This window comes from Pinus tabuliformis, chromosome 1_1, assembly GCF_031772625.1.
Source record: "Pinus tabuliformis cultivar Carrire ecotype Pingquan chromosome 1_1, CPIR1, whole genome shotgun sequence".
Taxonomy (NCBI): Eukaryota; Viridiplantae; Streptophyta; class Pinopsida; order Pinales; family Pinaceae; genus Pinus; species Pinus tabuliformis.
Window position 1 is genome coordinate 863,879,099 of NC_142297.1, and position 13,360 is coordinate 863,892,458.

General features: G+C 38.5%; 1 protein-coding gene and 1 pseudogene across 1 annotated transcript; one reads left to right on the forward strand and one right to left on the reverse strand.

Moving 5' to 3' along the window:
* Window positions 1-875: 875 nt before the first annotated feature.
* LOC149217015 (uncharacterized) lies at window positions 876-1,724 on the reverse strand. The gene is made up of 2 exons (XM_089390110.1): window positions 1,707-1,724; window positions 876-1,592 (listed from the first exon to the last, which is right to left on the reverse strand). Exons 1-2 carry the CDS (start codon window positions 1,722-1,724, stop codon window positions 876-878), a joined length of 735 nt encoding a protein of 244 aa, XP_089246236.1.
* Window positions 1,725-8,698: 6,974 nt separating this feature from the next.
* Window positions 8,699-9,185, forward strand: LOC149217016 (xanthohumol 4-O-methyltransferase pseudogene; annotated as a pseudogene).
* The last annotated feature ends 4,175 nt before the right edge of the window (window positions 9,186-13,360 follow it).

Consider the following 13,360-nt stretch of genomic DNA (forward strand, 5'->3'; position numbering starts at 1 on the left):
CATTCAACATCATTAATTGTTCAAAAGGTAAAAGTATATGCAGTATGATATCAGATGGAAGACCATCAAATAATATGTAAATGAATATTTCCTTGAGAAGCGTCTTTCTTAGACAATTTCTTAGCCTTGGTGCCTATGTGGTAATCCTTTGTTTCTCAAATAAAAAATTTAGGGCATTGATTTTTATAACTCTTTGGGGTACAAAGATGTATATAGATGAGTATTCCCTTGGAGGTGGAGCTCCAAGGCATCCATGACAAACACTATGATGTATAAAGTAGAAAGAAGCCATGGTGAAGTTGGTATCAAAGATCATGGGTTGGTTACACCTCAACATCGTGCATGGGATTGAAAAGTCAAGCAACCACTACTTCACCATAACAAAGAATATGGATGGAGCTTGTAAGTCATATTTATTTATTCTTAAATGATCTGGTACAAGCTATTGAAACTGTAAAATCAAGTTCATACATTTACAAATTGGTTGGCTTTTTTCATTTTCAGATTTTGTAAATTGATATCCTATCAATAAAGTGTTTTTTTATTTCAACATGAAATGGTACTATTTCTCAAATTGAGATGGCATGTTGTCATCAATTTATGCCTTAAGACATTTCTTTTGCAACATCTGGTGCAAATGCTAATTCTAAAACAAACAAACACACCTTCACATACTATATAGCAATCACATTACTAATAAACACTTTTTAAACTCTAAAATAATTAAATAACTTAATTCAAAAACAAACACACCTATTAACATACTATATAACAATCATTCATTAACTAAACAACACAGCTTCGGACATTTTCTCACATTTACTTGCAGCGACAGACAATCTTGGAGGCCTTCTAGTTCTTCTAACTCTTGACATTTATAAGCCCTGAATTCTCGAAGCTTTGCCAGTACCCCCAATCCCCATAAGCTCTTCAACTTCGCGTAATCTACAATTATGATACGCGTCAAAGATACCAATGCCCCCCATATGTGGCAACTCCTGCAATTCCATGGAATGAGCAAGACGCAGACATTCAAGTTTCTTAAGACCATAAAGCCCATCTATTTTCCTCAAATTATAACAATCTGAGCAAGATAAACTTGTAAGTGTATTGGGCAATGTTCCAATCTCTATCAAATTAATACAATGATAGATTTTAATATTTTCAAGGCTGCAGCAAACACCTTCTGGTACTGATATCTCTGATATCCCTAATACTTGGAGATCTAATATTTTGAGCCTTGGAAATGTGCACAGGTCAATGCTATAATCCATATCATTCAATTTTTCTCTTTCTCCTTTCACCTCCATAAACGGTAGTTCGCTGATCAACGGGCAATAACATACAGATAGCTCCGTCAGCTGAGTCAACAGACCAAGTGAAGCGGGCAAACATTTCAATGCCGTACAATCCCATATTCCCAATTTCTTTAAGGTCCTTAAGTAACCGAGCGAAGCTGGCAGCATGTCCAGCAAAGGCCCTCCTCCTACTTCCACAACTTCCAAACAGCTTAGCTCTCCAATTGCACTTAGCACTTCTTTTACATTTGTATCACTAAAATGTAACTGTTCAAGCAACCTCTGATATACCAGCTGCCCAGGGAGTATGACAATTTTCTCCCAAAAGGTAAAATTGAGAGGTCGAGCGGCTCTTCGGTCACTAACACGCCGACTACAGCCGCTCTACGCCGTCTAACGCCGCTCTACGCCGTCTAACGCCGTCATACGGTCAGGCGTGATTAATGGTCTAACATTCTGAATCTGTTTTCTTTTCTCTCACTTGTTTCTTATTTCTTTATCCGTCAAAATCTGCAGCAGATGCGGATTTTGTCTCTCAAATATTTCTAACACCGTATTTGAAGTTGGGTGGGCCAAAAGCTGTATTCACTGTTTTTATTTTCACCTCAGAAGGAAAAAATGATTCTGTTTTTCTGCTTGATCTGATTCTGGAAAAACAATCCCAATATTTTTTTTGCTATTTTGGGGGGAGTTTTGACTAACCTGTTGGTAAATTATAAAAAACTGAAAAGGTATAGATTACTTGTCTTCAGATAGCCCTATTTGATGCCCTACGGAGTCTGCGTAGCAGAGATTAGATTTCATAGCTGTCCATTTGCAATCAATTTGTAAAAACTATGTTTGGCACCTCTGGATAGATTCAGCTGGCAGACCCACTATAATCATCGCGTCATGTGTTATTCAAGAGCTTGATGATGGTAGCATGGTTCTTTTCTCTTGTTAATTGTACTTGTCTTACGATTTATCTGCATAAAGTTTGAAGCTCGGGTTTTTGATATAGCTTTTTGCTCTTTACAGCCTACTGAGCACCACACATATACAGACATAGAAGCAGTTTATGAATGTCTGGAGAGAGAGTATGGAGTTGGGCAGGAGCATTTGATTTTGTATGGGCAGTCTGTTGGGAGCGGACCCACGTTACACTTGGCAGCCCGTTTACCAAGGTTGAGGGGTGTTATTCTTCACAGTGCTATACTATCAGGACTACGTGTGCTCATCCGAGTGCAACTTACATTCTGGTTTGATATCTACAAAGTAAACCAATGAAGCTTCCTTCTCATCAAAACTTTTACAACCAGGGTTTTTTGTTGTATTGAAATTTTCTTGTCTCTAGAAACATTCAAAACCTTGGGCAGAAATTCTAATAACATTTTCTCTTATTTTTGCAGAATGTTAACAAGATTCAACATGTGAAATGCCCAGTACTTGTTATACATGTAAGTACTAAGCAAAACTGATATGCCCTTTTTAAGTAATCACAATCTATGATAAATTTGGCTTACTGTTCTTTTCAAACGAGGTGAACATCATACATTCTAGGGTTGGTTAAATTTCTTTTCAATTATGCTTGATATTGAATTCAGTGACAAAAAATTTGACATGTGAATGACAACCTAAAGAATAGAATTACTGTTTTAAAGCCCAATCTTAGTAGGGAGCTGAATCTGCAAGATATCTATTGTCCAATAGAATGCAGCCAAAAGGGTTGCCTAGATGCCTTTCTAATGAGCCTCAAGTACAACTTTGTAACTCTGAAAGATGAAATACTTTTCTACATAACATCTATCTGTTGTTCTGGTATTATTAAGTAAAAGATTCTTTGCCATCGCGTTGGGGAATTGTTTGTTGCAAATAGCTATATATTCTTCTAGATGTCCAAGGAACTATGTGAAATGTGAGTGAACTATACCTGAAAGGAACAATGTGGCTGTATTGTATAACATCAAAGATTAGTGAAATAATGGAGAAAATATTTGTGGGAAAGTATAATGATAGGAAAAGACTGGTGACAATTGCCAGTACTGATTATTTATGGGAGCGTAAGATAACATAGATGATTTTATGATATTATATATTGCACCAACTTAACATCCCATTACCATTATGAGTCACTATTCAAGACAATATATGTTGTCTTATTGCAATTTGCTAATAAGTGCCAAATTGCCAAAGATTGTGTCTAAAATAAGGTAGAAAACATCTATTCTGAAAAATGTAGGAGAGCAAGGGTGACTATATCAACAATATGGGCAATATTTTTATTGATTATTTTTAAGACAATGATACACCGCCTATTGTCTGTACATAATACGTATGAGATGTCAAAATGTAAATGCAGCAGGATGCCTTCCATTATATATAACGCTGTGAGATGCCCAATTCTTGTAATTGGAGAGATTCGATAAAAATTATCCTAATCTCTTTAGTAAGGGAGCAAAGTTCAAAACATTGTAGTTGTAATTTGTGGTGTATGTCCACACTTACGTATTTTTAATATGGCTTGATATCTTTTGTTTTAGGGTCTTGTACGTGTAGAGCTGTATATACAAATCCATTAAATAAAGACAAACGGTTAGATTGCTCTTATAGTGCTTAAGGGCTTAGCTATGGACTATGGACTTGGGAATGATAACTGGGTCATAGGGCAAATAGGAGGCTTGCTGAAAAAATAATTTGTTGTGACACTCAATGTCTTTCTCAATGATGTTCCTTCTCATTGTCCATTAATAACTTCTCTTACTTTGCCAAAAATTACCCTTGGAACATTCTGCTTGGAATATTCTGCTTGTCACTTTCTTTTATTCAGCCTATTAATCCTTAGGTATGCAAGGAATTTCAATTAAGCTTTCTAGAAAGTCACTTTAACCTTCAGCATAGGTTTAAGAGAGAAATCATTCGGTCATTTTCAGTTCGCTCTCTGCAAATTCTATCAACTCAACCATTTCTTGTTTAATTACTTGTTATTTTGTTCAATGCCATCAGTTGAATGTCCAGAACCTATATTTATAGAGGTGACCCATGTAAATAGGTAGATGAGAATGCCCAAGTAAATAGTTAAGCCGGTAGAAGATGAGGGTTAACATTAATTGATTAATTTGTTCAGTATTTCCCTATATATATGCACCATTGCATTTTTACCTTATTTTGTTGCAGAGAGCCATAGCTGTTTTGTTGTATTCTTGATATAGCAAGGAAGGTTAAACTATTTTTGTTTATTATTTCACATGGTTTTAAGTTTTTTTGCATAGGGCAGCGATAATTGTCCAATGGGTGATATCGACAAATCACATGGAAGGCACAAGTGTCAAAAGGAACTTCATTTGCATCAACAATTGTCAACACTTTTACCCTACTCCATTGGATCTGGTGAGACACTTTCAACTGTTGATTTGAAGTGTGACTGCTTTTTCCAAATATCGGTTGAGTTGCCTTACTGCTTTTTCCCATTCTTTTATGTCACTCTTGAAGATATTTTCACTGCTTTTTCCCTGCCAGTTGTTGTTGCTGTTCTTCTTCCCTGGCTTTTGGCAAGCACTGTTCTTCTTCCCTGGCTTTTGGCAAGCACTGATTAGTATTAAGCATCTCACAGAGTGCGTTCTCACTTTCATCTCATCATTTTCTTCAATACTCTGCATTGCATTGGCTTGCCTTGTTTCTTGTTCAAGTTTATTTTCTTTGTTGCATGGCCATGCATTTTGGATTTTACAGTGTTTTATTTTCGTTGTGTTTTTCTCTGTTTTGAATTTAATTTATGTTTTTTTTTTTAAAGAGTGTTTGCATGGTTTATCCTGGCGATTCTATTTTGTTGCTGTTATGTTGAGCAGAAGAATCGATAGAGATGAAATTCTTGATCCATTGGAATGAAATTCTCGAATTTTTTTATGGATAGAAGCAGGTATGCTTTTGGTTTTCAATATCTATGGGTTTTACTAATAAATTTGTACAGGGAAAAGCAGCGTGGTAGATAATGGCTATGCATGGAACCCAATTTTTTCAACAGTTTCAATCCATTATTTCTTTATTACGGTGAAGCCGTGGAAAAATCGCAAGGGCTTTAACCATAGAGATAGTGCTTTTATTTTATTTGGCAATTTTTGCTGAATGGTTTTGCCCTGCCTATTAATTTTGCAACAGGGGAAGAGAAGAGTTTGCCATGGAGGGATAATATAAGAGAATAGTTCGCCAGGGGCCAAAAGCTGTATTCATTGTTTTTATTTTCACCTCAGAAGGAAAAAATGATTCTGTTTTTCTGCTTGATCTGATTCTGGAAAAACAATCCCAGTATATTTTTTGTTATTTTGGGGGGAGTTTTGACTAACTTGTTGGTAAATTATAAAAATATTTTGGGGGGAGTTTTGACTAACTTGTTGGTAAATTATAAAATACTGAAAAGCTATAGATTACTTATCTTCAGATAGCCCTATTTGATGCCCTACGGAGTCTGCATAGCCTAGAGATTAGATTTCATAGCTGTCCATTTGCAATCAATTTGTAAAAACTCTGTTTGGCACCTCTGGATAGATTCAGCTGGCAGACCCACTATAATCATCGCGTCATGTGTGATTCAAGAGCTTGATTATGGTAGCATGGTTCTTTTCTCTTGTTACTTGTACTTGTCTTACGATTTCTCTGCATAAAGTTTGAAGCTCGGGTTTTTGATATAGCTTTTTGCTCTTTACAGCCTACTGAGCACCACACATATACAGACATAGAAGCAGTTTATGAATGTCCGGAGAGAGAGTATGGAGTTGGGCAGGAGCATTTGATTTTGTATGGGCAGTCTGTTGGGAGCAGACCCACGTTACACTTGGCAGCCCGTTTACCAAGGTTGAGGGTGTTATTCTTCACAGTGCTATACTATCAGGACTACATGTGCTCATCCGAGTGAAACTTACATTCTGGTTTGATATCTACAAAGTAAACCAACGAAGCTTCCTTCTCATCAAAACTTTTACAACCATGGTTTTTTGTTGTTTTGAAATTTTCTTATCTCTAGAAACATTCAAAACCTTGGGCAGAAATTCTAATAACATTTTCTCTTATTTTTGCAGAATGTTAACAAGATTCAACATGTGAAATGCCCAGTACTTGTTATACATGTAAGTACTAAGCAAAACTGATATGCCCTTTTTAAGTAATCACAGTCTATGATAAATTTGGCTTACTGTTCTTTTCAAACGAGGTGAACATCATACGTTCTAGGGTTGGTTAAATTTCTTTTCAATTATGCTCGATATTGAATTCAGTGACACAAAATTTGACGTGTGAGTGACAACCTAAAGAATAGAATTACTGTTTTAAAGCCCAATCTTAGCGGGGAGCTGAATCTGCAAGATATCTATTGTCCAATAGAATGCAGCCAAAAGGGTTGCCTAGATGCCTTTCTAATGAGCTTCGAGTACAACTTTGTAACTCTGAAAGATGAAATACTTTTCTACATAACATCTATCTGTTGTTCTGGTATTATTAAGTAAAAGATTCTTTGCCATCGCGTTGGGGAATTGTTTGTTGCAAATAGCTATATATTCTCCTAGATGTCCAAGGAACTATGTGAAATGTGAGTGAACTATACCTGAAAGGAACAAGGTGGCTGTATAACATCAAAGATTAGTGAAATAATGGAGAAAATATTTGTGGGAAAGTATAATGATAGGAAAAGACTGGTGACAATTGCCAGTACTGATTATTTATGGGAGCGCAAGATAACATAGATGATTTTATGACATTATATATTGCACTAACTTAACATCCCATTACCATTATGAGCCACTATTCAAGACAGTATATGTTGTCTTATTGCAATTTGCTAATAAGTGCCAAATTGCCAAAGATTGTGTCTAAAATAAGGTAGAAAACATCTCTTATGAAAAAAGTAGGAGAGCAAGGGTGACTATTATCAACAATATGGGCAATATTTTTATTGATTATTTTTAAGACAATGATACACCGCCTATTCTCTGTACATAATACGTATGAGATGTCAAAATGTAAATGCAGCAGGATGCCCTCCATTATATATAAAGCTGTGAGATGCCCAATTCTTGTAATTGGAGAGATTCGATAAAAATTATCCTAATCTCTTTAGTAAGGGAGCAAAGTTCAAAACATTGTAGTTGTAACTTGTGGTGTATGTCCACATTTAGGTATTTTTAATATGGCTTGATATCTTTTGTTTTAGGGTCTTGTACGTGTAGAGCTGTATATACAAATCCATTAAATAAAGACAAATGGTTAGATTGCTCTTATAGTGCCTAAGGGCTTAGCTATGGACTTGGGAATGATAACTGGGTCACAGGGCAAATAGGAGGCTTGCTGAAAAAATAATCTGTTGTGACACTCAATGTCTTTCTCAATGATGTTCCTTCTCATTGCCTATTAATAACTTCTCTTACTTTGCCAAAAATTACCCTTGGAATATTCTGCTTGTCACTTTCTTTTATTCAGCCTATTAATCCTTAGGTGTGCAAGGAATTTCAATTAGGCTTTCTAGAAAGTCACTTTAACCTTCAGTATAGGTTTAAGAGAGAAATCATTCAGTCATTTTCGGTTCGCTCTCTGCAAATTCTATCAACTCGATCATTTCTTGTTTAATTACTTGTTATTTTGCTCAATACCATCAGTTGAATGTCCAGAACCTATATTTATGGAGATGACCCATGTAAATAGGTAGATGAGAATGCCCAAGTAAACAGTTAAGCCGGTAGAAGATGAGGGTTAACATTAATTGATTAATTTGTTCAGTATTGCCCTGTATATATGCACCATGGCATTTTTACCTTATTTTGTTGCAGGGAGCCATAGCTGTTTTGCTGTATTCTTGATATAGCAGGGAAGGTTAAACCATTTTTGTTTATTATTTCACATGGTTTTAAGTTTTTTGCATAGGGCAGCGATAATTGTCCAATGGGTGATATCGACAAATCACATGGAAGGCACAAGTGTCAAAAGGAAATACAAATTATTAATTTGCAATTTAAAAGCATGGTGAAAATCAAATATGCCAGGGATCTTGGGGTTACGTTGGTAGTCAATCTTCAACCAAACTTGAAAAAAAATGTCATATTTAAAATCACAAGGCTGTGCGGCCTTGTTTGACGTTTCAGACATCAAATCATCATGCTAATTTCTCGTTTTTGTTTATGCTAATTTAATAATCCTATCGGCTTTTCGAAATTTGACTTCCATTCTCTGATTTGCCTCGAGAGGCTGGGCTTGCAGAGGAGACAATCGAGGCAATGCTGCAGCGTTATCCTTCCATCAGAGGCATCAACTACAGCCTCCCTCATGTCGTGGCCCCTGCTCCCCATCTCCCAGGTTACTAACAACACCTTTGCTTCATCAATGGTATATATGCATAACAATCTTATACATATAAATGTATGTAAATAGGTGTGGAGCACATGGGCGGAGACATGTTTGAAACCGTGCCCTCTACGGACACCATATTCATGAAGGTAAGTCTTGAACTTGCTGAGCTGTCATGTAATTCAATTAGAATGAGCTGAGAGCACGTTTTGACTATACAATTTGTTTGTGCGATGTCATCAGTGGATCATGCATGACTGGGGCGACGAGGACTGTATCAAGATACTGAAGAGCTGCAGGAAGGCGATCCCAGAGATGGGGAAGCTCATTATTGTTGACGTAGTGGCGCTAGACTCTAATCACAGAGGCGGTGATAATAATAATGGTGGCCAGAAAGAGAAGCCAGTTCTGGATCCTAATTTAGTTCTAGTATTTGATCTGGTAATGGTGGCGCACTGCTCTGGTGGGAAGGAAAGAACAAAGAAAGAATGGAAGAAGATTTTATTAGAAGGTGGATTCGGTCATTATAAAATAATCACCATTCCTGATTTCCAGTCTGTGATTGAAGCGTTTCCTTCTTGATTATCTGCTCTTTATGGGCTCATTTTTAGTATTTACAGTGTTAAAATACAATCAAATTATTGTATTTACAAAATAAATGAAGATTTATCAAGGCCTTATGAAGACATGAAACATTCGTAGCTAGTGATTTTCTTTAGTCTTACCTCGCACTCCTAAGAAGACAATGCATTAATGGGTCACAGGACGCTCCTCATCTCCTTCAGAGACATGGAGGATCTGTAGACAGTGTTGTCCTTTCGTCTTACCTCTCTTTGAGTAGATAATGTATTAACGGGTCAGGGGGTTTTGTTTTTTGTGGTTCTGTTATGGCTCATGAATGGATGTGTTTATGGATTGAAATTTAAGGAAAATATGGGTTTATTGTAGCATATGAATGGGATGCATCCAAGCATTGAAATTTCAGAAGTTGGGTATATTGTGCATATGAAATGGCATGTCTTCATGCTTTTGAAATTTTACTCAGAGAAAAGAAAAGATGGATTTGGTATTGCATATGAATGAGATGTATTCTTCGTATATGCTTGGCCATCTATAGAGGTTTCTTGATTTTGGGTAATTAACTTAACCTCTTGATTTTGGGTAATTAACTTACTCTAAAATGAAATAACACATTCAATGTGTTCCTTGTAATATAGACATAAACAAAACATCTAAAGAAAAGTATTAATTGCACAATGATCCAGTCCAAGAAAACAAGGTTTTCCACAAACCAATTAACTCTTCTAGAAAAATTCAACAATTCCAATTTAAGAATCCTATCGACCTCTCTTTGTACTTTTGGGATAATTGCTAGTATATTTATTTGTCATTATGATTTTGTTTGGTTTAACTTTCCATTTACTTCTATTTCTTATTTTATTTTTATTAATTAATACTATTTAATAATAACTTAATTCGTAGATATACTTGGTGTAAGATTTTTCCATTTCAGGGCATATGTCGCGTGAATGGGAATCGATCGCGTGAGCTCTGGAGCAACCATGAAACCCTAGCTGCGCCCCGACGCCTCTGTGCCCTTGCTGCTCTGCGGCCTGTGGCTTTGGGCTCTCTGCCCTCCTTCTCAGCGTTCCTTCTTGAGCTTCTGTGGTTCACAGCGTTTGTCTTCTGCTAGGCGGGACAATTAAGCTAGGCTCGCCCTCACGGAAGTCCTGAGCTCGCCCTAGGCAAGCCTGCCCTCATCTGCCGAAGCTTTCACTCGGCTCTTGGCCGGCTTGCCGCAGAAGAAGAAGAGCGAAGCAGCCAAGTTTGTCAAGAGGCTGGAAGACATTCCTGAAATCTCCCTGCCGCCAGAGACCCCGATTCAAGTAGCCCTCTCCTTAGCTGAGCGGGCTCTTGTTGGCCAGTTCACCGGTCTATGGCCTTCCCCTAAGACCACTGAGTCCTGGGTAAACAGAAACTGGGCTCCTTTGATCAAGAGCAGCGTCACCTCTTACTTCTTAGGACGAGGGTATTTCCTTTTCGAATTCACCTCACAGGAGGACAAGGATCTGATCTTCCAGAATGGCCCCTATTTCATGGGCCCCCAGGGCTTGTATCTCAACAGATGGACGCCGGATTTCGACCCTGCAGTAGATGTCCCTTCGGCTATCCCTGTTTGGGTCAGACTTCCTAATCTTCCAGTCCATTGCTGGAACTAGGACTCGTTGAAACACATCGGAAATGCCCTTGGGAAATTCATAGATAGGGCAAACAGCAAAGATCAATATGATTGTGCTCGTATCTGCATAGAAGTAGACCTAGAGGTGGGTCTACTGGAAGCCATCAAAATCAAAGTAGAAAGCTGGTCCCATCTGCAGAAGCTGGACTACGAGCAGCTGCCTTTCAAATGTCGAAAATGCCATGTCTACGGCCACTTCGCCAGAGGTTGCCCAACCAATGTGGAACCAGAAAAGGGTAAAGAAGAAACTTGGAACCAAGTCAAGCGCGCCAGGAAAACCCAAAAGTAGGTTGGTCCAAACAGAAGAGGTCCTCAGGCTCCCCTTCAGCAACCCCCTCCTAGAAAGGATCATGAAAACAAATTTGCCCCTCTAAGCTCGCAAATAGAGGAAACTCAGGAACCAGAAAATAAAAAATCAACCCCTCCCTCCAAAGACACCCCCAAAGGTTCTGGAAATGGAGTTGATCAAGCTGGAAGTGGTGTTCCAACAACAGAGGCAATGGATGAATGTGGTGTTCCAGCAATAGATTTGGCAATAGCTGAGAGCTCCAAAGGAAACACTAGCACAACAGAGGAAGAGAAGCACGAATCCGAGTGCTCAGAGGAAGAAGGGGAAATAGGAGAATCCCAAGCTTCGATGAGGAGATCCACAAGAGGCCGCAAATCTAATCGGGAAAAAAGAGAGCAGGAAACTTTTAAGGATAAACTTCTAGGCAGCCAACCAACACTTGAGAAGCTCCTAGCATCAAAACAAAGATGGCGAGAAACCAACCCCAAGGCTCCAAGGGAGCCAACCAGAAATTCAAATGATGAAGATAGTCTCCTGGAACTGTAGAGGTATGGGGAGCAAAATCAAAGAAGAAGCCATCAGAAGTTTAATAAGAACAGAAACTCCTCACATACTTCTCATCCAGGAGACCAAACTAGAAGACTCCGTCTTCCTTCAAGCAAGTAAGAAGCTTTGGAGCAAATGTGAGGCAAAAGCTATCTCAGCTCGAGGGGCTTCCGGAGGGCTGACCACTCTTTGGAACGCTAGAAAATTCTCATTCGTTTCTGAGACCCTCAATACTCACTGGCTGCTCTTAAAATTGCAGCACTTAGACTCAAAAGAGATTATCAGCCTCTTCAACGTGTACATCCCTATGAACGTTGTGGAAAAAAAGCCGTGCTGGGACTCCATAAGAACCCAAGCAGATATAGTTAACCTGGAGAATATCATCATAGCAGGAGATCTCAATCTTACTCTCTTATCAACAGACAAGAGAGGAGGCAACATTGTTCAAGATCCGGCAAGGGAATGGGTAGAGGATCTTATGCAGGACTAGGACCTCCTGGACATCAAGCCAATCTCTGGTAAGTTCACTTGGACTAACAAAAGAATTGGCCCTGGTCATATTGCTGCTAGATTGGATAGATTCTTAATTCAAAGCTCTTTTCTTCTGCTTGGGTTAGAGGCTAGAGTTCATATTCTCCCTTGCAGCACTTCAGACCATAAACCCATCAAGCTGGAACTAGTGTCTCAGCTTGACCTAGGTCCAATCCCCTTCAGATTCAGCCCGCTTTGGACTAATGAATCAGACTTCATGCATTTAGTTAAGGACATCTGGATGCAGCCGGTAAAAGGCCCCCCCTTTTTTGTATGGGAGGAGAAGCTCAGAAGAGTGAAAAGGGCTTTAAAAACCTGGGTTAAAACTCTACCCAATCCAGCAAATGAAAGAAAAAATCTTCAACGCAGTCTGGAAAATCACCACCTCCATGCTGAAACAGCTAATATAACTAAAGAATTTCCAGACAAAGAAGCCCAACTCCAGTAAAAGTTCCATAAAGCTTGTCTAGCAGAAGAAGAGTACTGGAGAATTAAGTCACACAGTCTTTGGCTTAAAGCAGGGGACATGAACTCTTCCTTCTTCCATAAACAATCTCAGGCAAGGAAATGTACCAATGCCATTTCCGAAATCAAAGATGGCACTATTACTCATAAAATCTGGACCAAAGCTCTGATATGATTGACGTGGTTCCCTCCTTGATTACTGTTGAAATGAATCACCTTCTTGAAGCTAAAGTCACTAAGAATGAAGTCAAGGATTCCCTCTTCGCCATGGACCCGGACAAAGCCCCTGGAGCGGATGGATTTACAACCAGATTCCTCCAATCTTGCTGGCAGATTGTGGAAAAAGACCTATACAAAATGGTTATCAAGTCCCAAGCTTGCCAAAAAATCGGAGGCAGCACAAACTCTGCTTTTCTTGCTCTCATTCCCAAAGAGAAAGGAGCCAACACGTTCAACAAGTTTCGTCCGATATCACTATGTAACATCGGTTATAAACTGATTACTAAAGTTATTGCTAATAGGCTTAAGCTCATCCTCCCCAAAGTCATTCCAGAAAACCAAGGAGGATTCATTCAAGGGAGACAGATAGTGGACAACTACTTGCTGTTCCAAGAGGCAATCCACTCAAGTATGAGTCACAAGGAAAAAGGTATGGTTGTCAAGCTCGATTTAGCAAATGCTTTTGAT